Source organism: Neofelis nebulosa, chromosome 6 (assembly GCF_028018385.1).
Source record: "Neofelis nebulosa isolate mNeoNeb1 chromosome 6, mNeoNeb1.pri, whole genome shotgun sequence".
In the NCBI taxonomy this organism is placed as follows: domain Eukaryota; kingdom Metazoa; phylum Chordata; class Mammalia; order Carnivora; family Felidae; genus Neofelis; species Neofelis nebulosa.
The window spans coordinates 69908374-69931531 of record NC_080787.1 but is presented as its reverse complement, the minus strand read 5'-3'; the positions used below and the strand labels follow the sequence as shown (position 1 = coordinate 69931531).

Genomic DNA, 23158 nt, shown 5'->3' with positions numbered 1-23158 from the left:
CACATTACTCGAAGGAGCCAAGCCCAAGGAGTGCTTTTTTTCCTGGAGGAAAACAAACCCTCCAGCAAGAAGCCTGCTAGGGAGGACCTCTTTAAGACATGTAGCATCCCAGGCACTCCCACTGCCACTCCTGTGCTATACCCCCTGAATGTTGAGTCCAACTCCAGGAAAGAAAGATCTGGACTCCAGGAAAGATCTGGACGCCAGAAACTTGGAAATGTCTAATAAAGGCAATCCTCCAACCAGCTGGAGACCCTTGGCTCTGCCTCCACCTCCACCACAGGCCATTGGTCTGTATTGCCTTGGCTTTGAGGGGCTGCTGAGGTCAGGAGACTTGGTCAGTCTCATCTGTGCTGTGTCCAAAGTTAATCGAAGTCCTCAGGGTCCCTTGTGAAGCTCTGGGCCCCAGATACAACTCCTTCCCCAAATCTCCTGCCAGCCGTGAAAGAGGAACGACTTTGTCTTTCTGTGCTGCAATCTGGATTCTGACTTACAGGTTCACTTAGTCTAATGAGTCAACTCTGGTCAACTTTTTTTGACTACTTTTATTATGAAAATATTCAAATATACACAGAAGTAGAAAGGGTAATATATTATCATATGTTTACCACCTGGCTCCAACAATATCATTTTAGTTTTCTGGTTTCCCTTGTGGTCATTGAATTTGCAATTATACACTTTTTATTTCTATGTTTTATCTGGTTCTTATTCTCATACGCTATGGCACATTTTTAATGTTTATTTTTTGAGAGAGAACATGCAGAAGCAGGGGAGGGGCAGAGAGAGGCCTGAAGTAGGCTCCAGGCTGAGCTGTCAGCACAGAGCCCAACACAGGCTCAGGAGCTGTGAGATCACGACCTCAGCTGAAGTCAGATGCTTAACCAACTGAGCCACCCAGGCATCCCAAGAAACTACTTTTGTATGAATGTGTAGTAATGTAAGAGGAGGTAAAGCCCTAACCAAGTATACACAAAGTGTTAATATAACTATCATGTACAGAACAGAAAACTATTCAAAACTATAGAGAGAAGTTGGGGAATGAGATTAGTCTAAGAATCTTTCATGGAAACGAAATTTTATTTTTCCTAGGATTTATTTTAGCCTATAGGCTGAAACTTAAGCACTGTTGCATATCCTAGTCTCATGAAACCCTTTTACTCTTTCATTTAGAAGTAGGTGAAGTATAGTTATTTAGACAAGCACTCCCAAATACAGTTCTATTTAACAAAATTAAAGGGCTATTCAGGGTAAGAGATCACCTTATCTTTTTATCATAGAAAAAAATTGTCAACAGTATCTTTTTCACTGCCATGACATCTGCACAGGCTTTAAACTCTTTAAAGACTGACATTAATAGAGCAAAATTTTAGGAGATAAAATGTACTTTTATTTTCAAATAAAGATAATAAAATTGGAAAATTAACTCAAGTTTAAATGTTTGATTTTATTAAAGAAGGTATAAAATATTGAATTCCACCTTTTTAAACACTATTTTAGAATCAGTCATCTCTTCATACAGCCAGCATGTTTGCAATATTTCCACATATCCTAAATAGTATCTCTAAAGTCTCGAAATCTGAAAAATAAGTAGAGAAAAACATAAATTGCTATTCCCAAGCCTTTAAATGTTAAACTGTGATAAAATTCATGTAACAAAATCTGCCACAGTGACCATTTTAAATATAGTTTAGTGTTATGTATCTTCATTTTTATACAGCCACTCTCTAAACTTTTTTATCTTGCAAAACTGAAAATCTATGCCCATTAAACACCATTAAACACATTTTCCCCCTTTGGCTCCTGAAAACCACTCTACTTTCTCTAGAAGCTGACTACTCTACCTACCTACGTTGTTAGGTGGAATTACACAGTATTTGTCCTTGACTGGCTTATTTCATTTAGCATAATATCCTCAAGGTTCACCATGTTGTACCATCCTGTCAGAATTTCCCTTTACATACCAATTAGTTTCTCTGTTTATGCCTGGGTTGCCTCCATCTTTTGGCTATTAAGAAAGCTATGAACTTGGGTAGACAAACCTCTTAGGGACCCTGCTTTTAATTCTCTTGGATATTAACCGAGAAATCAAATTGCTGGGTTATTTGATTTTTTTGAGGAACTGTTTTATTCTGCAGTGGATACACACCTTACATTCCCACCAATAGTGCACAAAAGTTCTAATTTTACCCCTCCTCGCCAAAACTCAGTTTATTTGATAGTAGATATTCTATAATAGCCATCTGAATGTGTGTGAGACAATCTCATTAGTTTTTATTTGCACTTCCCCAGTGATTAGTGAGGCTGAGCATCTTTTAGTGTTTGTTGTCCATTTGTGCATCTTTGGAGAAAGGTATATGGAAGTCATTTGCCCATTTTTAAATCAGGTTTTCATTCAGTTTTGAGTTCTCTATAAGTACTAATTCCTTCAGATATGGTTCACAAAAAAAAAAATAGAGGTATCATGCTAAGCAAAAGTCAGAGAAAGACATACTATGATTTTACTCGTGTAATTTAAGAAAATACAAGCAAAGGAAAAAGTGACAAACCAAGAAACAGATTCTTAACTAGAGTACAAACTGCTAGTTATCTGAGGGGAGGTGATTGGGAGATAAGTGAAATAGGAGAAGGGGATCAAGAAGGGCACTTGTGATGAGCACTGGGTGGCTGTCAGTGTTAAAAAAAATCCTCTGCAATTTATTCATATAGCCCCCTACTGGACAATTAGGTTAGTCTTTTCCTACTACAAATACTGGAATAATGAATCTTTACTTACATATGCAGACATATTTGTAGAATACATTCCTAAAGTTAATAACTGAAAAGGTTATGTATTTGTAATCGATACATTATCAAATTGCACAGAGCTTCTACCAATTTATACCTCAGCCAACTCAGTTACTCTTAATGAGATTTCTATACAACTTAAAATGTTCAACTCTCTAATACTTGCAACTCTAAATGAGATATATTAACTGGAACTTATATAAAAGTTAAATAACCCCTAATAATTTGTGTTAATGACTCTTAGAGATAGTGCTGATTGCAACAGAGTAACAGTGTAGTTAAGGAAAACAGGCCGTTGGAAATCCAAAATTTGAAAGTGTTAAATTTTACCTCCTGTAGGTAGGCTGGTACCACTTTTCAACAAGGACATTAGTAATAACATTTCTTAGGTTTTCCTTGGGGTTTTCCCAATTTTTCCATTTCTCTTCTCAGTTTATCTGCCTTGTATCTCTCGGCCATTGCCATAAGTTCATCTGGGACATTCTGAAACAGAAAATGTTTATTACTAGGAATGAGATTTTCTTGCAGAGTGAAATCTTTTCTTGGCAGTTTTAAAAATTTTTTCTATTGTTTATTTGAGAGACAAAGAGCAAGAGTAGGGGAAGGGTAGAGAGAGGGAGACAGAATTTGAACCAAACTCCAGGCTCTGAGCTGTCAGCACAGAACCTGCTCCCAATCCCGTCCCCTTCTCTCTGCCCCTCCCCTCTCAGAAATAATTAAAAAACTATTTCAAAAAATAAATAAAACCAGACTGATCTTTAAAAACTTCCATGACTGGGGCGCCTGGGTGGCTCAGTCGGTTGAGCGTCCGACTTCAGCTCAGGCCACGATCTCACGGTTTGTGAATTCAAGCCCCGCATCAGGCTCTGGGCTGATGGCTCGGGGCCTGGAGCCTGCTTCCGATTCTGTGACTCCCTCTCTCTGCCCCTCCCCCATTCATGCTCTCTCTCTGTCTCAAAAATAAAGAAACATTACAAAAAAAAATTTTAAAAACTTCCATGACTATGCTACCACTCCCTGCTTGCATGGCCCTTTACAGTTGCTTGCCAGTCCCCTTAACTACTGTAACTGGTGCCACTTTCTGTATGTTCTTTCTTACCACTGGGCCTGAATGTTCGCCTGCTAGAACATGTACCCCTTTCTTGTACAGTTCTTCCAAACTCCGCCCCATTGGCTTCTTCCTCAGTATGATTTCCATTGAAGCTCACTACCATTAGATCAGGTTCCCCAATTATATACCATAGCTCCTTGTCTTTGCCATGCTATAGCACTCATAACATGTTTAATGCTTTTTCCTGACAAGCGCTAAGCCCCGGTACTTGGAATAAATGAAATTATTTGAACATTAGAAAAGTGATACAAGGTAGAGTTCTGAGTTGTTTATTCTCACCTGATGTGTTCTTTCCAGAATGTTAATTAACTCACCAGCGATCCTCCAGTCATTTCTAGTGATGAGGGTAATAGACATTCCAGTCTTCCTATAAAAGGGGAGGAGTGCATGTAATTCAATTTTATAATCTGTACTCACGATTCAGTTAGCAAAACAATAAAAATAGCAAAACCTCTGGGGCGCCTGGGTGGCGCAGTCGGTTAAGCGTCCGACTTCAGCCAGGTCACGATCTCGCGGTCCGTGAGTTCGAGCCCCGCGTCAGGCTCTGGGCTGATGGCTCGGAGCCTGGAGCCTGTTTCCGATTCTGTGTCTCCCTCTCTCTGCCCCTCCCCCGTTCATGCTCTGTCTCTGTCTGTCCCAAAAATAAATAAAAAACATTTAAAAAAAAAAAAAATAGCAAAACCTCAACTTTTTCACAAGCCCAAATACGTTATTCATTAAAAGTTAGCATCACTCCAACAGCAATTTGGAATCTCAATAATCTGGAGCTGTTCTATTTTTATTTGAGAGAGAAAGAGTGTGCATGCAAGTGGGGGAGAGGCAGAGGAGGAGAGAGAATCCCAGGCAGGCTTGATGCTCAGTGTGACCCTGGGATCATGACCTGAGCTGAAACCCAGCATTGGATGCTCAACTGACAGAGCCACCCAGGCACCACTGTTTCAACTGCGTATTTCCAAGGGATTTGCTAGTAGTCCTCTTACACAGGAACAGTAGAGTATCCACTGTGTAGCTCAGTGTGACACTATAGATATAAAGCAAAGAGTAGAATGAGAAACAGCTGCAACTAATCAGAGAGGCATCTGGTTGAATCTGGAACAGGCCAATTGGACAGGGATAAAGTAACAAAGCAAGTGGCACAGACAATTTACAGGCAAGACCAAAAAACACTTTTCTAGCTAAGAATCATTTGTGAACGGAGTAATGGTGGTTGGCTTCTTTCATAGGTAGACTGTGCTTACTTACCCTGCCCTTCCTGTGCGGCCTACTCTATGTACATATTCTTCAATGTTCCGGGGGAAATCGTAATTATAAACATGCGTGATGTCGTGGACATCAAGACCTCGAGATCCTAAGTCTGTGGCAATCAGTATTCTTATTTTACCTAAGGAATAAAACCAAAAGAATATACATTCTGGCATAAACCAACCCAAGACATATCAGAAAAGTATATCCTCCCCTAATATCTAATTGGGTGAACCATTGTTACTTTTAATATTAAAATACTTATGACAGTGAAAATTAGAAAGGGATATTTGTATATATATTTATATAATACAATACAACATAATATTTATATATATTTATATTTCTTTTAAACTGCTGGCAAGTTATAATACAATATACATCATGGTTCAGCAGATAGTCCCTGCATCACCTGAACCATGTCAAAGATATACAACTTTCAGGTAAATTAATGGCAGTACCCCACATGGCAAATTACCTTGATATGCAGGTTTAAATATTAGTTCTTGGGAGTTTGGATAGCTAAATATATTTAATATATGATTAAAACGTATTCTTAATTTGAGAGTGTGCACCCAAGCAGGGGAGAGGGTCAGAGGGAGAAAGAATCTGAACCCATGCTCAGCACTGAGCCTAATGTGGGGCTTGATTCCATGACAGTGGGATAAAGACCTGAGCTGAAATCAAGAGTCAGATGCTGAACTGACTGATCCACCCAGACGCCTGTGAAAATCTGAATATTCAGAGCTCTAGCAAGTAGTTTTGGGATCTGCAAACTGAGGACAAATCTTAGAAATGGGTTCCATGAAAAGGTGCTGTCACTCAGCCAGGTGCAGGCATTATACACTTAAACTGGATCAAATACTAATTGTGTAATGTACCTGGTGTTTTTTTTTTTTTTTTATATACCTGTTTTAAAGTTTTCTAATGCTTTCTCTCGGTCTTTCTGTTCTCTGTTGCCGTGAAGGGACTCCACTGATATATGTTGCAGGATCAGGTCACTTGATAAGTGATCGGCACTGAAGCAAAAGATGAAGTCAGTGATCTTAAGTGCTTATTCTAATACCACTATCAATTTACTAGTTTTACTTCTATTAGCAAGGACTATTCCATTCTATTTACTTCTATTAGCAGAAGACTGAAACATACTGAAAGATATATATACACTGTTTGAAATTAATATACAAATAGAGCTAATGCTAAACACATCAGTTTGATGACTTAATGATGTAAAAGAAAAAATACTCACACAGCTTTTCTACTAACAAACACAATGACTTTGTCTTTGGGAGACATGTTTTCTAGAAAAGTTTGGATATGAAATCGCTTCTCTTCTTCTGTGGTGACAATTATGTTTTGTTTCACCGTACTTACTGCCTAAAGGAGTCAAAAGATCAGTACATCAAAATTGATAGGCAAACAATATACACTGGCTCAAAATGTATCTATCGCGATCACTGGTTAAGTTTTAATAAACTGCCAAGGGGAAAAAGGCAGATCATCTCAAAAGGACCTGTTTCTACTCAAAGATTTATCGTTCAGTCTCTTGCTTCTTACTTATTCGCCCAAGCTGAGTTGGAAACTTGAGTACTTGGCAAGTTAGTTGAAAGTAACTGGTTACCATTGTTGGGAAAGATGACCAGAGTGAGGCCAAACTGCCATGAATTTGGGTACAGTTCTTATAATGAAGGAGGATGATCAGCTTGGGACAAGAGTTTCCATTCAGTGAGTATTCTGACACTTTAATGCAAAATTTCAAAATATCATTGATACAATTTAACCCAGAGATAAAATGGGTTTTAATAGCATTTAATGAAAGGAATGCCATATCTAGCCAAACTTTTCATGCAATCTAATGAAATTAGCCTAGGCAATGACCTATCACTATTACTTGTGATTAAAAGATCAATTTTTCAATAATGATTAATCAAACATTCAATTTCGATTAAGTGGAAGGCCAGGGAACTTTCAAAGGAGGAGATACATAATGGAGATCTTTATGGATTGTATAATTACTGATATCTGAACCCACTGACCCATCGTAATTTCACCAAAACACCAGACTTACACACATGCACTTGTTGACCTTGTTCAGAACCTGATTAACAGGATTAAATAAAAATGAGATATCAGGAAAATAGGAAAAAGGACTGGATAGGAGGGTATTGAGGGATTATTAAAATTTTAGATGTGAAATAACTACCATAATTGTTAAAATTAGTCTTGGATGTATACTGAAGTTTTTATCAATGAATCATACGTATCTAAGATTTTCTCTATAACTAGGGAGTGGACAGAGTTGTCATGTCAAAACAAAGTAATTACAATTCTCATAAGAAATATTTTTGGTAATAGTAATAAAAAACAAGCTTACAATTAGGTCCAAAGTACCAACATATACAATCATGGGCTCTTTTAAATAAGACTGTGCAAGTCGACGGACAGCATATGGCCACGTTGCACTGGAAATAAAGCATGATACAAACATTAAAATTTTATCATAAAAAATTACCATTTCCCTAAGAATGCTATGAATCAGATTACCCATAGAAGACAAATTCAGTACTTTTAAATAAGGAGGACTTTTACAGAATGTGTACTTCACAAAGAATTGCTGGACTAGAGTGAGGCTACTAGATGAAACCTTTAAATAAGCTGAATTAAAAAGTTTATAAACCAAGGTGAAGATCTATGCCTTAAATTCTAATCAAAAATGAATTCAAGATTTAGATTAGTTTTCCCCTGGCCTTTATAAAACAGTATTTTTTGTCAGCATACATTGTCAGTCAAAAAACCAAGTGCTTATGCAAAATAAAAGCATTAAGTGTACTGAAAGGACATGTAAATTCAAATGTTTCTTCATCCATACAAGTAATCTTACCTTTTGTACTTTCACTGTAGTTATAACAATGGAACTATTAGTAACAAATGAGGACATACTTCCAATTATACACTATTCTTTTTAATGTTAATGGCACAAAGGTTATAAGCCACAGAGAAAACAGTCTATAGATCACTCTGCATTTATTTTTATTTAATGTTTTTATTTTATTTGAGAGAGACAGTGTGAGCGGGGAACAGAGAGGAGGACAGAATCTGAATCAGGCTCCAGGTTCTGAGCTATTGGCAGAGCCCGACTGAGGGCTCGAACTCAAACTGGAAGATTATGACCTGAGCCAAAGTTGGATGCTAAACTGAGCCACCCAGGCTCATTTAAATAACATTGTTTCTCAGTTTTATCATGGGCAAAAAACTATTCAGTATCAAAGGTTTGTCTCTAAGAACAGGTGCATGTTTTCAAATGTGAGGCCCCCACTTCTGAAACAATCTCTCCTCCATGAGTTCCCTGTATGTTTTCACAGAAATGTCTACCTCTAACTTAGGAAATCCAAATCATTATTATACTTCTACACTGAATTGCTGTCCTAAGTGATGACAATGTCTTTCACCTAAGCATCTCAAGATACCTTCAATACTCTAACATCCTGTAGGGGAATTAAGAATGGAGTCAAGTCCAGTGACTTCAATTTTGTAGACTAGCAATTAGGCATATTACCTACCTTGTCATAATTGTCTGCCTGTCTGGGCGCACATCTAATAAAATCTTCATTATCTGGGGTTCAAATCCCATGTCTAGCATCTTGTCAGCTTCATCTAATACCTGCATTAAAATGATTGTGGCTACATTAGATATGGGAGGTAACTAATATGCCCTGTTAACATACTATAATAAGGTAATTCCCTCATTTCCCCTATTACTTAAGCCAGTATTTTATTTAGTTTAGAAGAATACCTTTTGAGAAAGATAGCAGGAGTTGGGGAGAGTCCCAACCAGGCTCCCTCACACCTGGTGAGGTGAGATCATGACCTTAGCCAAATTCCAGAAGAGTCTAATGCTTAACTGAAGGAGCCACCCAGGTACCCCTTAAGCCACTATTTTAATTTCTTCAGAACAAATAAGGGCGGATCTAGTTGTAACACAGATTGATTTAAGCTGGCTTACAGTTTCTAGATCTAATGAAAAAAATGTTAATGTCGGGGCACCTGGGTGGTTCAGTCGGTTGAACGCCCGACTTCAGCTCAGGTCATGATCTCACAGTTTGTGAGTTTGAGCCCCGCGTCGGGCTCTGTGCTGACAGCTCAGAGCCTGGAGCCTGCTTCGGATTCTGCGTCTCCCTCTCTCTCTGCTCCTTCCCTGCTCATGCTCTGTCTCTGTCTCTCAAAAATGAATAAACATTAAAAAAAACTTATTAAAAAAATGTTAATGTCTAAAATATCTACATGGATTTTAATTTTTTTTTACTTATCTACATTTTCTAGTATTTATAAAAACTGAAATAGGGGCGCCTGGGTGGCGCAGTCGGTTAAGCGGCCGACTTCAGCCAGGTCACGATCTCGCGGTCCGTGAGTTCGAGCCCCGCGTCAGGCTCTGGGCTGATGGCTCGGAGCCTGGAGCCTGTTTCCGATTCTGTGTCTCCCTCTCTCTCTGCCCCTCCCCCGTTCATGCTCTGTCTCTCTCTGTCCCAAAAATAAATAAAAAACGTTGAAAAAAAAAAAAAAATTTAAAAAAAAAAAACTGAAATAGAATGCAAAGCATAGACCTTTGGTTTTGGCTGAAATCATGATCTTGGGGCTTCAAGCCCTGCATCGGGCTCTGTGTGGGCTCTATGCCAGCAGCAGAGCCTGCTTGGCATTCTCTCTGCCCCTCCCCCACTCGTGTTCTCTGCTTCTCAAACTTAAAAAAATAAAACTATTACAACATGGATAGTATTCTAAGACGGTTTTAATAAGAATTCTATCCTTCCTCCTAGTATCCCAAACCCTCACTCCATGATTACCAAGTAAGTTATGCTTCTGAGGTCGACAAAGTTATTCATTTGTAGATCATTCAGTCTTCCAGGAGTTGCAATAATAATATCTACTCCTTTTTTCAGTTCTTGTATCTGACCATTTCTATCTCCTCCACCATATATACAAACACTTAAAAAAAAGAGGTACATGTTCAGGCAAGGAATGTCCCATTACAACGCAAAATCCCAACCAAAGCATTTTGGGTACAAAATAAGGTATGTAAATCAGAAAGTATCAGATACCCTCTGGGTAGTATTTGTCCCTTTCTAAGAACTATCCACACCCATCAACCCTCAGTGATGTGTTCTAAAGAGCCATATTTGCATCACTGTTACTTGATGTCACTGACCTGGCTACCTTTGATTTAGAGTGGGGTAATGCCTGACCCATGCTGAGCCAATCACATTCTCTAAATGTGTAAAAAATGGGGACAATGTATAAAGCTATGAATTATTAAAATGCCCTTACAAGAATGGACAATGAAATGACAACGTACCTTTTAAGGCCTTTATATGAATACTTAGAACATTCCGCTTGTACTTGAAGAGCTAATTCCCTAGTGGGTATAAGGACTAACATTCCGGGTCCGTTCCTTTTTTCTCTAATTCTTTGGAGAGAAAACAATTATTAAAGTACCTGTCTCAGGCACATATATTACATTCATTCACCGCTTTCAGAATTTGTAGGAATGAATGTCAGAAGTCACATACATTCACCACAAAATGTGGAGTACAGAAAAATGGCATGACAAAACACCAAGGGCCCAGATACCAGCCTTTTCATTTAACATGGCCAACGCTTTCCCTGTGTCAAACATTCCCACACAATTGTATTGGACGTGATAATTTAAACATTTCCAATATTTCACTATTAAGACTACCTATCACTTCCTAAAATTCCTTTGTCAGCTTATACTCTGACCAGGCCAGTATAAGTTCATTTCCCTGAGGCTAGGCATACTTTTTGGCCAATGCAACAGATGAAAGAAACTTTAATTGCATCTTTGATATCCACATCTATTAAGCCCCTATGAAGAGAACCCAGCTGTAGAAATTCTTACACAGGCTGTAAATCGAGATGGATGAATCCAGGCATTAGGTAGGACAATGTCTTCCCTGTTCCAGTTTGGGATACTCCTATAAGATCTATTCCTTGTAGGACTATTGGCCATGTCTGTGACTAAAACAGAAATATTAAAAGTGAATCTTTCAGTCAAATGCTCCTCTTCTCCCTGCCACAAACTTCTTTCAAAATTTTTTTTCATGCTAGGCCCTGCTGGTACAGGGGATGCTCACAAGGGATAGTTACTCCCTGGTGATTTAACTTCTAATAATCAGACATTGTTTGGGGGGAAAAAACTGTCAGTAAAACATTGGAATTAAAGAAACCATACCTGAATTGGTGTCGGCTTCCTGAAACCTGCCTTTTTAATGTTTTCCATAACCTCAGGGTAATGTTTAAAGGCGTCCTCAAAAGTACAGGTAGGATTTGGTATCTGACGCTTCTGACCATTTTTCAAGTCATCACACATTATATTATAATTTTCTTTCCTTTAAGAAAAAAAGAGTATTAGTGGCTTTGGTCACTTTATTCCCCAAGTAAGAAATGTTTCCCAGCATTAGTTCATCATATCTAGAAATTCAACTGCAACTGTCAAACTACAGAAAAATACAATAGAAGTGAGCCCATCTTTTTCTTTTTTTTTTTTTTTTTAATTTTTTTTTTTCTTTCCAACGTTTTTTATTTATTTTTGGGACAGACAGAGACAGAGCATGAACGGGGAAGGGGCAGAGAGAGAGGGAGACACAGAATCGGAAACAGGCTCCAGGCTCTGAGCCATCAGCCCAGAGCCTGACGCGGGGCTCGAACTCACGGACCGCGAGATCGTGACCTGGCTGAAGTCGGACGCTTAACCGACTGCGCCACCCAGGCGCCCCAGAGCCCATCTTTTTCTTATCAGAATAGTTAACAGAAAAGAAAAAAGATACATGGTATGAATGGGCCAATGAAATTTCATCAAAAGCTGAAGAATAGAGCCTGAAAATCACATGCTTCATGATTTCTATCAGACTTGGCATACACAAGGTTCTACAAATGTTCCACATACATTTACTGTCAACAATCCTATCAAATGGAAATTTCTCATTTGACAAGTGATCACTTGTCCAAAGTCTGAGCCCTATTCCAATCCTAGAATAACTGTTCTGCTCTTCCATATTATCTTAGTTTTATAACAGACTGATAGAAAACACGTTGCTGTTAGGACCCTTAATTCCAGATAATAAGCACTGAAGAAGAGATGCTGATATTCATATCAACTTATGATTTAACAGTAGTAGAAATAATTCTCTAAAACTGCTGTGCAACACAGCAGGCACTGCGCTAACCACAGTAGTCTTCCTGAGTTAAAAACTCAGCTCTTTAATTACACTAGCCACATTTTCAAAGTTCAATAGCTATCAATAGTGACTCCTCTATTGGACAAATACTATCCTTTTTCCATCTTTGCAGAAAGGTTTCTTGGATAGCAATGTTCTAAAATATTTCATGTAGGATGTAACCAAGTTCATGTGAATACCAGAAATGTAGTCTTCGATTGCAGTAATTTTAAATGTTTGCCTGATGAGTTAATTTAATAATATAACAATACAAATACTTAAATAAAACTACTCACCTCCAACTTTCTACTTGCTCTTGTGACATTGAACTTGTTGCTTCTGACTCCTTGTAAAAATTTTTCTTAATTGCAGGTAAGTCTGAAACAAAGATGAAAATTAAAACTTTTTGATAAGTCAGGATTTATATTTCATTGAAATTTATTCAATAACAGAAGTTAAACTAATCTATTTATTAAATTCACCTTACAGGTTTAGACAGTTCTTTGCCAGTCAGACTTATGCTAGTCTCTAAGAGATCTCCTGTTTTGGTTTCTTTCAATTACATTTTTTATCTGACAAAGGGAGCCCTGATAATTAACTTTTGTAAGAGAAAGAATACTTTACATAAGACAATCATCCCAATTGGTGAATCTTCTTCTCAAACACAGTAGACTGATTTTACCTTGTCTTTGAAGATCCATTTTATTTCTGTTTAGGTATAGAATATTTATTCCACTTTGAGGCTATTTTGTCTCCTTTTATATGGCTAGCATACTTCCTCCAAACTTAAATCTTTTCTGGACCCCCTATCCTTGATCTCCCTACCACATACTGTTCAGGGCGGCACTGGTAACTTAACATGCAGATGAACTGAACACTTAAGTGGTCATTGTTAATATTTGTCACTATTAGTGCATTAGCTTTTTGCTTTTTAATTTAACTTTATTTTAGAGAGTTTGAGAGGGGGAGAGTGGGAAAGAGGGGAGAATGTTAAGCAGACTCCACACAGTGCTGAGCCCATTGCAAATTTTAAATGACATTGTATTGCTGCCTTGTGATAGCCAAAATTAGTACCTGAATTTAGACTGAAGTTTAGTGGATGTGAAACATTACACTCCATAATTCCAAGTGAGAATCTCATTTAAGATTAATGCAAATGAAAAAAACCCTCATCTCTTCTCAAAAACTGTTTTTCTTTCTTATTAATGTTTTTCCCTTATTTTGCCCTTGTCAGCAAGGACACTCCAGAATCAATTTCTCAACCACATCCAACAATGTTAACTAACCACTTATGGTTGGCATGTTCATTGTCTTCATTTTCCCCTTGGGCCTGATTTTCTATATTTTATTAAACTCTTGCCATGAATTACCTCCAATAAGACAAAAAAAGTATAATGTTTTTAAGTTTACTTTTTTTGGAAGAGAACTCAAATGGAGGAGGGGCAGACAGGAAGGCACAAAATCTGAAAAGGCTCCAGGCTGAGCTGTCCATGCAGAGCCAGATGTGGGGCTTGAACCAATGAGCTGTGAGATCATGACCTGAGCCAAAGCTGGATGTTTAACTGACTGATCCACACAGGCTCCCCATAAGTTTAATATTTTAATTTCCCAATTATAACACTGATAACAGCATAGAAAACATAGAAAACAAGTCTTGCCACAGGGACCAACTGCAGCATTTAATGTTTTATTAACATTTTTCATATTGATTTCATTACTAGAAATAAGACACATCTTAGAGGATAAAAACCTCAAGTAAAACCCGCCCCCCCCCAAAAAAAACCCCAAAAAAATAAACCAAAAAAAAAACACCAGAAGTACACCAACACTAAATGTACATGTTAGGATACAGCACTAACCTTCCCACTTTTTCTTTTTCCATTTCAAAGCATCTTCTCGAATTTGATCCCAATCAATCAATGGCTGATTCTCTGTACTATTACCCTCTGTCCTTAAATCTCTTCCAACAGAAGGTTGGAAAGCAACAATATCTGTTAAAATATTTTTTACCAAATTAGTTCAAAACAAATCCTAATTGTATAAATGACCCCACTTTACTGTTTTGTGTTTAAAAACCAGACAATAGGGGCACCTGGGTGGCTCAGTCTGCTTAGATCATGATCTCACGGTTGGTGAATTCAAGCTCCACCTCAGGCTCTGTGCTATCAGCTTGGAATTCTCTCTGCCCTTACCTGGCTCATGCACACTCTCTCAAAATACATACATACATACATACATACATACCAGAAAATAATGCTTAAAATATAAAGAGTAGGTTTTAGTACTATGATGCTATGACAATTTGTATAGTTTTTCAGTTACCAGAGTTACTGAAATGGAAATTTATTAAAGAAATGGAAATTAGTTTGAAAGCCTGTTGTTTGCTAATAAATCCCACATTAATCTTTACAACAATCCTGTGAGGCAGAGGTGACCCCAGATTAACAGATAAAGAATCTTAAAGGCCTCCCAGAGCTTCCTTCCTAAGAAACACTAAGAGGCAATGCTGCCATCAACTTTAAGATGCTGTTTCTTTGTTACTTTCATATTTCCGGAAATGGCTCAATAATGGCTTTTCCTCTAGTCCAAGATCTGAGATTTTTTTAAGTAAACTATGCCTAACAAGGGGCTTAAACTCATAACCGCAAGATCAAGAGTCACATGCTCTACAACTGAGTCAGCCAGGTGACCCTGAGATTTTTTTAAATGCCAAACTAGGTAGTTTTCAAAGTTGGTCACATTCTAGGGAAGAGATAGAATCATAAGGTCATGACTAATCCTTCTACCATTAATAGTGAATGCATTAAAAAGTTATTTTGTTTTTTCTCACTTACCTGTGGCTAAAAGTAAAACTGCAAGGCTTCACTCACCATAGAGATTAAGTGTTTTAATGTAAGAAAATGAGTATTCTGGCATTTCAAAGGACAAAATCCATAACAGATAAGATTTAATGACAGCAATCTGAAGATGTTATCAGGAAAAGCATCAACTAAGCAATTTTTAAACAAAGCAATTTTTAAAATTTTAACAAGGCTGTGCTATACAAAAATTACTTACCAATTCTAGGCTTTAAACTGTAACTTTCTTGTTGTTTAACAACATTATCTATCGCTGTTTTGGCCTTGGCCTTCATACCCTTGCTACCGAATATCCTGACCTGTGCATCAGGATAACCTTTTATTATCTAGAAGCAGGAGAAAAATAGGTGAGACTGAAGTTCTTTTACCACGCCCCCCTCCAAAAAAATCACTCAACTTCAAATAGCATAAAAATTTTAAGTAAATCTAGTATTGCTATCAGTGTCTTTAAGTTCTAATTGGAGGGGATTCTTCATTCTACAAATCTATCCTGAGATCTATCTCCTGGTTGGAGGAAAAGGAACAGGACAATCTAAATTTAAAAACTACCATGTCAGGAGCACCTGTGTGGCTCTGTCGGTTAAGGTCAGACTATTTCAGCTCATGATCTCATGGTTCATCAAGCCCCTCATTGAGCTCTGCTCTTAACAGCAAGAGCATGCTTGGAATTCTGTCTCAAAATAAACTTACAAAAAACCTACAGTGACAGTTATGGAATACATTTAGCAACTAGTGTTAGAAGATTAAACTGTTAATCTGACCTCTTTTTAACTATGAAATTGTAATGTGGCAAATCATACAGAACTGTAGGGATGTGGCAGATTAACCTATGTGCTATATTAATAGCAGATTGAATGGTCAGGTTATTTGTGTAAAATTTTAACTTGAGGGAAAGCAACCTTACTACAAGGCTGACATGACATTTGAAGACTCTTGAAGTCACATCCTTAACTATGCATAATCCCAGATAACCTCATTGATTCAATATCTGGAAATTGCTATACCAAATGCTACCTTAGGCTGGTGATTTCAAAAAAGCTTAACAATTTCCACTATTTACAGACAACTCTGTTCTTTTTATGTTTATTTATTTATTTATTTTTTTTTTTTGGGGACAGAGAGAGACAGAGCATGAACGGGGGAGGGGCAGAGAGAGAGGGAGACACAGAATCGGAAACAGGCTCCAGGCTCCGAGCCATCGGCCCAGAGCCTGACGCGGGGCTCGAACTCACGGACCGCGAGATCGTGACCTGGCTGAAGTCGGACGCTTAACCGACTGCGCCACCCAGGCGCCCCTTATGTTTATTTTTGAGAGAGGGCATGTGTGGAGGGGAGAGGTAGAGAGAGGGAGATAAAGAACAGGCTCCTTATGTCAGTACAGAGCTGGATGCAGGGGTCAATCCCACAAACTGAGATCAAGACCAGAGTGAAAACCAAGAGTCAGATGGTTAGGGGCCCCTGGGTGGCTCAGTGTCCAACTTCAGCTCAGATCATGATTTTGTGGTCAGTGAGTTCAAGGCCCGTGTTGGCACTGTGCTAACAGCTCAGAGCTGGGAGCCTGCTTTGGATTCTCTCTCTTTCCCCTTCCCCACTCACAGTGTCTGCCTCTGAAAAATGGATAAAACTTAAAAAACAGAAGTCAGATGGTTAACCTACTGAGCCACCCAGGCCCCCCGTATAAGTTCTTCAAATGAGGCAGAAATGAACACAGAGTGGATGGAAAGAATGGGGATGCAGGAGGTCTTTGGCCTTCCTGATGAGCAGGAGTTATATCAGCTAAGATAGGAGAGTGTCAGGAGCCCAGCTGTAAGTACTCAAGGAGTTCAGTGGAGGGAGTGAAGGCAAAGGAGGCTAGAGGTTAAAGGAGACAGATCAAGTGGACCATGCTAAGGAGTCTGGACTTAAGAGCCTGAGATATTATGAAAAATTTTTATGCAGGAAAACAAATTATGAAAACAATTTGTATTTTAGAAATATTGCCCTGGTCACAGTAGAGCCTAGTGAGAGGGGGATAAGACTAGAAGTGGAATGGAAGATTAGGGGAGAATGTCCCAAATGTGATTCCCCTTGAGAAATACAGGAAATATAAAGGAACTCAGTGACCGACTGGTTGCAGGATAAGGAGAGGGAAGTAATCTGAGATTTCTGGCTTGGGAATTGGGTGAATGATGTAGCCGCTGAGACTGGGAACACAGGCGCAGGTCAGGGTTTGAGGGATGGGGTCCAAAAAGCACATGATGAATATTCAAGATCTCAATGTCAGTTGAGATTATCGCTAAAGATCTTTACCTCCAGGAGTCACAAAACCTAGACCTGGCAACGGACCACAATGTGGGACCATTCCTGAAAAAGAATGGCAGCCTGAAGAGTTTTGCCAACTCATTTAAATAACCAATAGTATGTTAATAACTAGAGAAATTATAGTTACAAATGAACTATGTTCTTTGAGGATTTAATACAGACCACTTACCTGTATTTTTGTGTTTGTTGTACTTTGTATGTCTTTTATTTTTGACCCACCACGACCTGTTTTTAATAAAATATTTAAGAGATTTAATCAAAGCCACAACTGGATATCACCTCACACCTATGAGAATGAGTATCAAAAATACAGGAGACAAGTGTTAATGAGGATGTGGAGAAAAGGGAAGCTTGTGCACTGTTGGTGGGAATGTAAATTGGTACAGGGACAGAGGTTAGTCAAAAACTAAAAATAGAACTACCCTATGATCCAGCAATTCCTCTTGTGGCTGTATATCCAAAGGAAACAAAACTGTTTCAAAGATATATATCCTGTTCATTACAGCATTATTGTATTATTCACAATAGTTATGAAGTGGAAACAACCTAAATGACTATCAACAGACTACTGAATGAAAAAAAAATTTGGTATAGGGGCGCCTGGGTGGCTCAGTCAGTTGAGTATCCAACTTCGGCTCTGGTCCTGATCTCAAGGTATGTGGTTTGAGCCCACACTGGGCTGTGCTGATGACTGGCAGTCCCCAGCCTGCTTCAGATTCTGTCTTCCTTGCTCTCTGCTCCTCCCCAGCTCATGCTGTCTCTCAAAAGTAAATAAGCACTAAAAAAAATATTTTAATATTTAAAAATTGAAAAACATGTTATAAACATGCTTAAAAAAAGCTTTCAGCCTTAAAGTATTCCTTTTTTGACAACATGATTGAAGCTTGAGGACATTATGCTAAATGAAATAAGCCAATCACAAAAAATAGAGCATGACTTTGAGGTATCTAATGTAATCAGACATAGAAACAAAGATGATGGTATTTGCCAGCGATGGGAAAAGGGGAAAATGGTGAGTTGTTTAGTGGGTAGTTGTCATCCAAGATGAAAACATTCCAGAGATCTGTCACACAACATTGCTTTTTTAGCTAACAGTACTGTATTGCACTTAAATTTAAGTTTAAATACATGTGTTGGTTTTTTTTTTTTTTTTTACAAGAAAAGGAAAGTGGCTCCAGAACCAACATTAAGTGGGTGGTCTCTAGCACAGAGCCTGCCCTATCACAGGTGCTCAGTAAGTGTTCAGTGTGTGATTTACTGCAAATCTAGGGGCTTTCATTTATGGAGCATCACTCTTCAGATCTTTGAGCCTGAGCCTTCGAGGAAACAAATCTATACCTGGTCTATCAATCAGCTCTATTTAACAGCAGCCTGCAAAATGCTGTCGTTTTTCAAAACAGGTTTAGAAAAGGGTAAAACAAAATATTAGCTCTCATACCTAATAGGCAAAGTGCTCAAATTTATCCTGTCTTAATGGCCACAAATGGGACAAATCTCCATTTCTATAGTTTCTAAGTGTCTTTCAAAAATGAATTTCTAAGACTCAGGTGTACTAAGAAAAAAAGATCCTGTTTTTCAGGAGGTAAATACCCAAGTAAAAGAAACAGTGCAAGATATTGCTACTGTTCTGAACAACCCTAATATCCTACACCTTCTTTAATGGCTCTAAATGGTGCTCAAAGAAACAGATTGGACTTGGACTTGTTCATTTTGGGTTAAGTCGTGAAAAGGCCTGACCTTTCACTCCAAAGATTTGATAAATCTAAGAGTTTGGTTTCCCAAAATATCAACTCCACAAAATATCTAAAGTGACATCATTCTAGCATCAGATGGTATTAGAAATATCACAAAGACCTTGATCTCATTAGATGGCTGCTGAATGGAGAGTGGGTGGGGAGGCCCTGGCCCCGCCCCGCCTATCCAACCTTGTTTCGCTTACCGATCACAGCGCCGACCCACATGTTCTTCAATCCAAAGCAGAGCGGCGGTTCGCGGGCACCAGGCGCCACAGGCTGCGGAAGACCAGAGGAATTCCTCCAGCCGCCACCTCTGCCGCCCTTAGGGGCCCACTGACCTCTTCGATTTGAATCCTCCGTCGGCCTCCTTTCTGGAGCCCGGGACACTGCCGAGCTTCGTCGGGTCGCAACGACCCACGAGGAGGCGTTGGCGTCTGCTTCTTGCCTCGACATGGTTCCTTGAAGAAGATCCGGCGCGTCCGACGTCGCTCCAGTAGGGAACTGCACCACACCCCCGTGCCGTCGTAGAAATAAGGTATCCACGCAGCCGCTACTTAAGGAGCCCGCTCAAGGCTCGCCACGCCCTAGCCACGCACCCATTGGTGGACAAGATGTTGTGGGCGTGGTCCTCACTGTTTGACCAATCCACTTTTTCTATCATATGAGGGCTCCTCGAAAGAGTCAATGCGCAGGCTTTAGGTTCCTTTTCAGGTGTGGTACTTCCAAGGGTTCTCCTTTGTGCTTTGCTCTACGAAACTCCCAGCCCAACCACCCTCAACCTCAGTTGTTCAGAAACGTTTTTTAGCCGTGACTCGTAAACGTCAGCCATTTTTACAACATGACCCAGTACGTACATAAAAATTTTGAAACAAAAGGTTAAAAAAACAGCACTTACCATTGTTCTAAGAGCAGCATTTTGATATATTTAATCTAATATTCATTTTTAAATCATTGGTTGTTATGCACAAAATTCAATGACCCACAGTTTAAAAACTCTCTGGACTGAAAAATGCTGCTTTAACTCTTCACACACTTGACCTGAATGTTTGCTGTATGCGAGGTAATGAAATTTAATAAATGCCTGAAGCCCTCCCGTCATTGTAGTGTGGCTCTGTGGCTGGATGTATTATTTCAGGAAGCAAGTCGGCTAGGCGTGCCCCTACTTTGATTAGGATCTTTGAATTGTCTAAACAAATCTCAGTTCACTCATCTATAAAACAAAGTAGTTCTTTATTATGCTAGGTTCTCTGGTCCATGCTCAGGAATGAAAAAAAGAAAAAAAAAAGTACCAAACGTGATCCATCCAGGTTGAATGGGTTAACTCACATGGAATTAACTGTAACTTTCTTTTTCTTTCTTCCTTTCTTTCTTTCTTTCTTTCTCTTTCTTTTCCTTTCTTTCTTTCTTTCTTTCTTTCTTTCTCTCTCTCTCTCTCTCTCTCTCTCTTTCTTTCTTTCTTTCTTTTTTTCTTTCTTTCTTTCTTTCTTTCTTCGTAGGCTCCTCAAGTAGGGTCGGATCCCAAGGTGGGGCTTGAACTCATCACCCTGAGATCCAGACCTGAGCTGAGATCAAAAGGCTGAGGCTTAACTGTCTAAACCACCCAGATGCCCCCAACTGTAACTCTTAATGTAATCATGTCTGGAGAAATAGGATTACAGTGCTATTGAAGCACCCAGGAAATATATAAAAGCATAAATGTGTCCAATACTTAATACCCATTCTCTAATCCTTATCTGAAATGGATAGTATTTTTGTTGGATTAGATTCTAATCCAATCCAATCTAGTTGAATCAAATCGAATCCTATTATGTTGAGAATTTTTGCACATAGGTCTATGAAAAAGAGGTCTGTAGTTTTCTTGCAATGTCCTTCCTTTTGGTATTGGGTCAATGCTGGTCTCATAGAAAGAGTTAGAAAGTTTTCCTTTATCTTCTATTTTCTGGAAAAGATTGTAGAAAATGGTGTAATTTCTTCCTTAAATGTTTTGTAGAAATCACTAGTGAAAACATCTGGACTTGGTGCTTTCTGTTTTGCAGAGTTGTTAAATGTTGGTTTAATTTCTTTAATAGATACAGATATAATAGAAGTAGTTTATTTCTTGTGTGAATTTTGGCAGATTGTGTCTTTCAAGGAAAAAATCCATTTCAATTAAATCATCAAATTTGTGGACATAGAGTTGTTCATAGTACTCTTTTTTAAAGTCCATGGGAGGGGTGTCTGGGTGGCTCAGGCAGTTGAGCGTCAGACTCTTGATTTTGCTTAGGTCATGATCACAGGGTCATGGGATAGAGGACCACATTGGAGAGCCTATTTGAGATTCTCCAAAAAAAAGAAAAGGTTTTTAAAAATAAAGTCCATGGGATATACAGTGATGTCCCATTTTTTTATTTCCAATACTAGTAACTTGTGTCTTCTCTTTTTTTCCTTTGTTGGCCTGGCTAGAAGTTTATGATTTTATTGCTCTTTTCAAAGTACCAGCTTTTGTTTTTATCCATTTTCTCTGTTGATTTCCTGTTTTCAATTTCATTGATATCTGCTCTAATTTTTATTATTTCTTTTCTTCTGCTTACTTGTATTTAATTTGCTCTTCCTTTTTTATTTCCTAAGATGGAAACTTAGATGATTGATTTTAGATTTCTAAGTTTATTCATTTCGAGAGAAAGATCACAAGCATGTGAATGAAACAGCAGGAGCAGGGGAGGGGCAGAAAGAGAAGGAGAGACAGAATCCCAAGCAGAGAATCCATAGTGTCAGCAAGGAACTTGAGGCAGGGCTCCATCTCATGAACAATGAGATCATGACCTGAGCCGAAATCAAGAGTCGAAATCATGTGTCTGAACTTAACCGACTGAGCCACCCAGTAGCCCCTAGATTTTTCTTCTTTTCTTATATGCATTCAAGTCTATAAATTTCCCTCTAAACACTCTGGGTCTGTGGCTTGTCTTCTCATTCTCTAAACAGTGTCTTTCACAGAGCAGAAGTTTTAAATTTTAAGTATTGTTCTATTTTCTTTGTTGGGGTTTTTTATTTCTATTTTTTTAAAGAGTCTTTATGTGTACAGTGGGCCTTGAACTTACAACCCCCAAATCAAGAGTTGCATGCTCCATGGACTGAGCCAGCCAGGCACTCCCAGTATTGTTCTACTTTCTGAAGGGCTTCCTTCATTTTATCCTGCCACATAAAGGTGAATTCTACCAAATATAAGAAATTATACCAATTCTCTACAATCTCTTCCAGAAGGTAGAAGCAGAGGAAATACTTCCTAACTCATTGTATGAGGTCAAAATTACCCTAACACCAGTAGTGAACCCTAAAGTAAACTATGGATTTTGAGTGATAGTGACTTGTCTATGTGGGATCATCATAGCAAGGAATGTCCCAGTATGGTGACAAATGTTGACGGTGAGGAAGGCTGTGTGATGGGGGTTGGAGGACAGGAGGTGGGAGGAGTATATAGGAAATCTGTGGACTTACAGCTCAACTTTGCTATGAACCTAAAGCTGCTTTATGAAAATAAAGTCTATTTTTGAAAAGAGGAATTTTGTGTCAAGCTTTTCATTTTGATTTTGTTTTTAATTGGATCAGCTAATTTTTGCCCCTTGGCCAGTTGACTAGCAAATAACATTCTAATATTCTATTTTCTTACTTGGTGAGAGGTGCTAAATAAAGGCATATCTAAAATGGTAATTACAGGCCCTTTTATGTATTTTAAATTATTCATAAAATAGAGCAAAATGCATCCCCTGTCGTTCAAGATCTATGACATTAAGCCTTTAGTGATTTAAAAAAAAAAAAAGGCGAAATATTTTACTCTAGATCCCAACTAGAACTTAGAATATTCACTAAGCAAGTAGAAAATTGTGACCGTGGGGCTTTCAGGTCCGGTTTACCCTCTAC

General features: G+C 38.6%; 1 protein-coding gene across 2 annotated transcripts; it reads right to left on the bottom strand.

Annotated features, from left to right (window-relative positions):
- Positions 1-1424: 1424 nt before the first annotated feature.
- Positions 1425-20573, bottom strand: DDX43 (DEAD-box helicase 43). Of its 2 annotated transcripts, XM_058734465.1 has the most exons (17): positions 19465-20573; positions 17695-17750; positions 15424-15550; positions 14226-14357; positions 12663-12744; positions 11382-11538; positions 11049-11167; positions 10485-10595; positions 9976-10117; positions 8698-8798; positions 7512-7599; positions 6387-6514; positions 6047-6156; positions 5138-5276; positions 4175-4262; positions 3115-3267; positions 1425-1576 (listed from the first exon to the last, which is right to left on the bottom strand). In XM_058734465.1, the coding sequence occupies exons 1-16, from the start codon at positions 19712-19714 to the stop codon at positions 3154-3156; spliced, it is 1944 nt and encodes a 647-aa protein (XP_058590448.1). In that variant the 5' UTR covers positions 19715-20573; the 3' UTR covers positions 1425-1576; positions 3115-3153. The 2 variants fall into 2 exon arrangements, with proteins under 2 accessions (XP_058590448.1, XP_058590450.1); XM_058734467.1 differs by lacking the exon at positions 14226-14357 and having other exon boundaries at positions 19465-20572.
- Positions 20574-23158: the final 2585 nt, after the last annotated feature.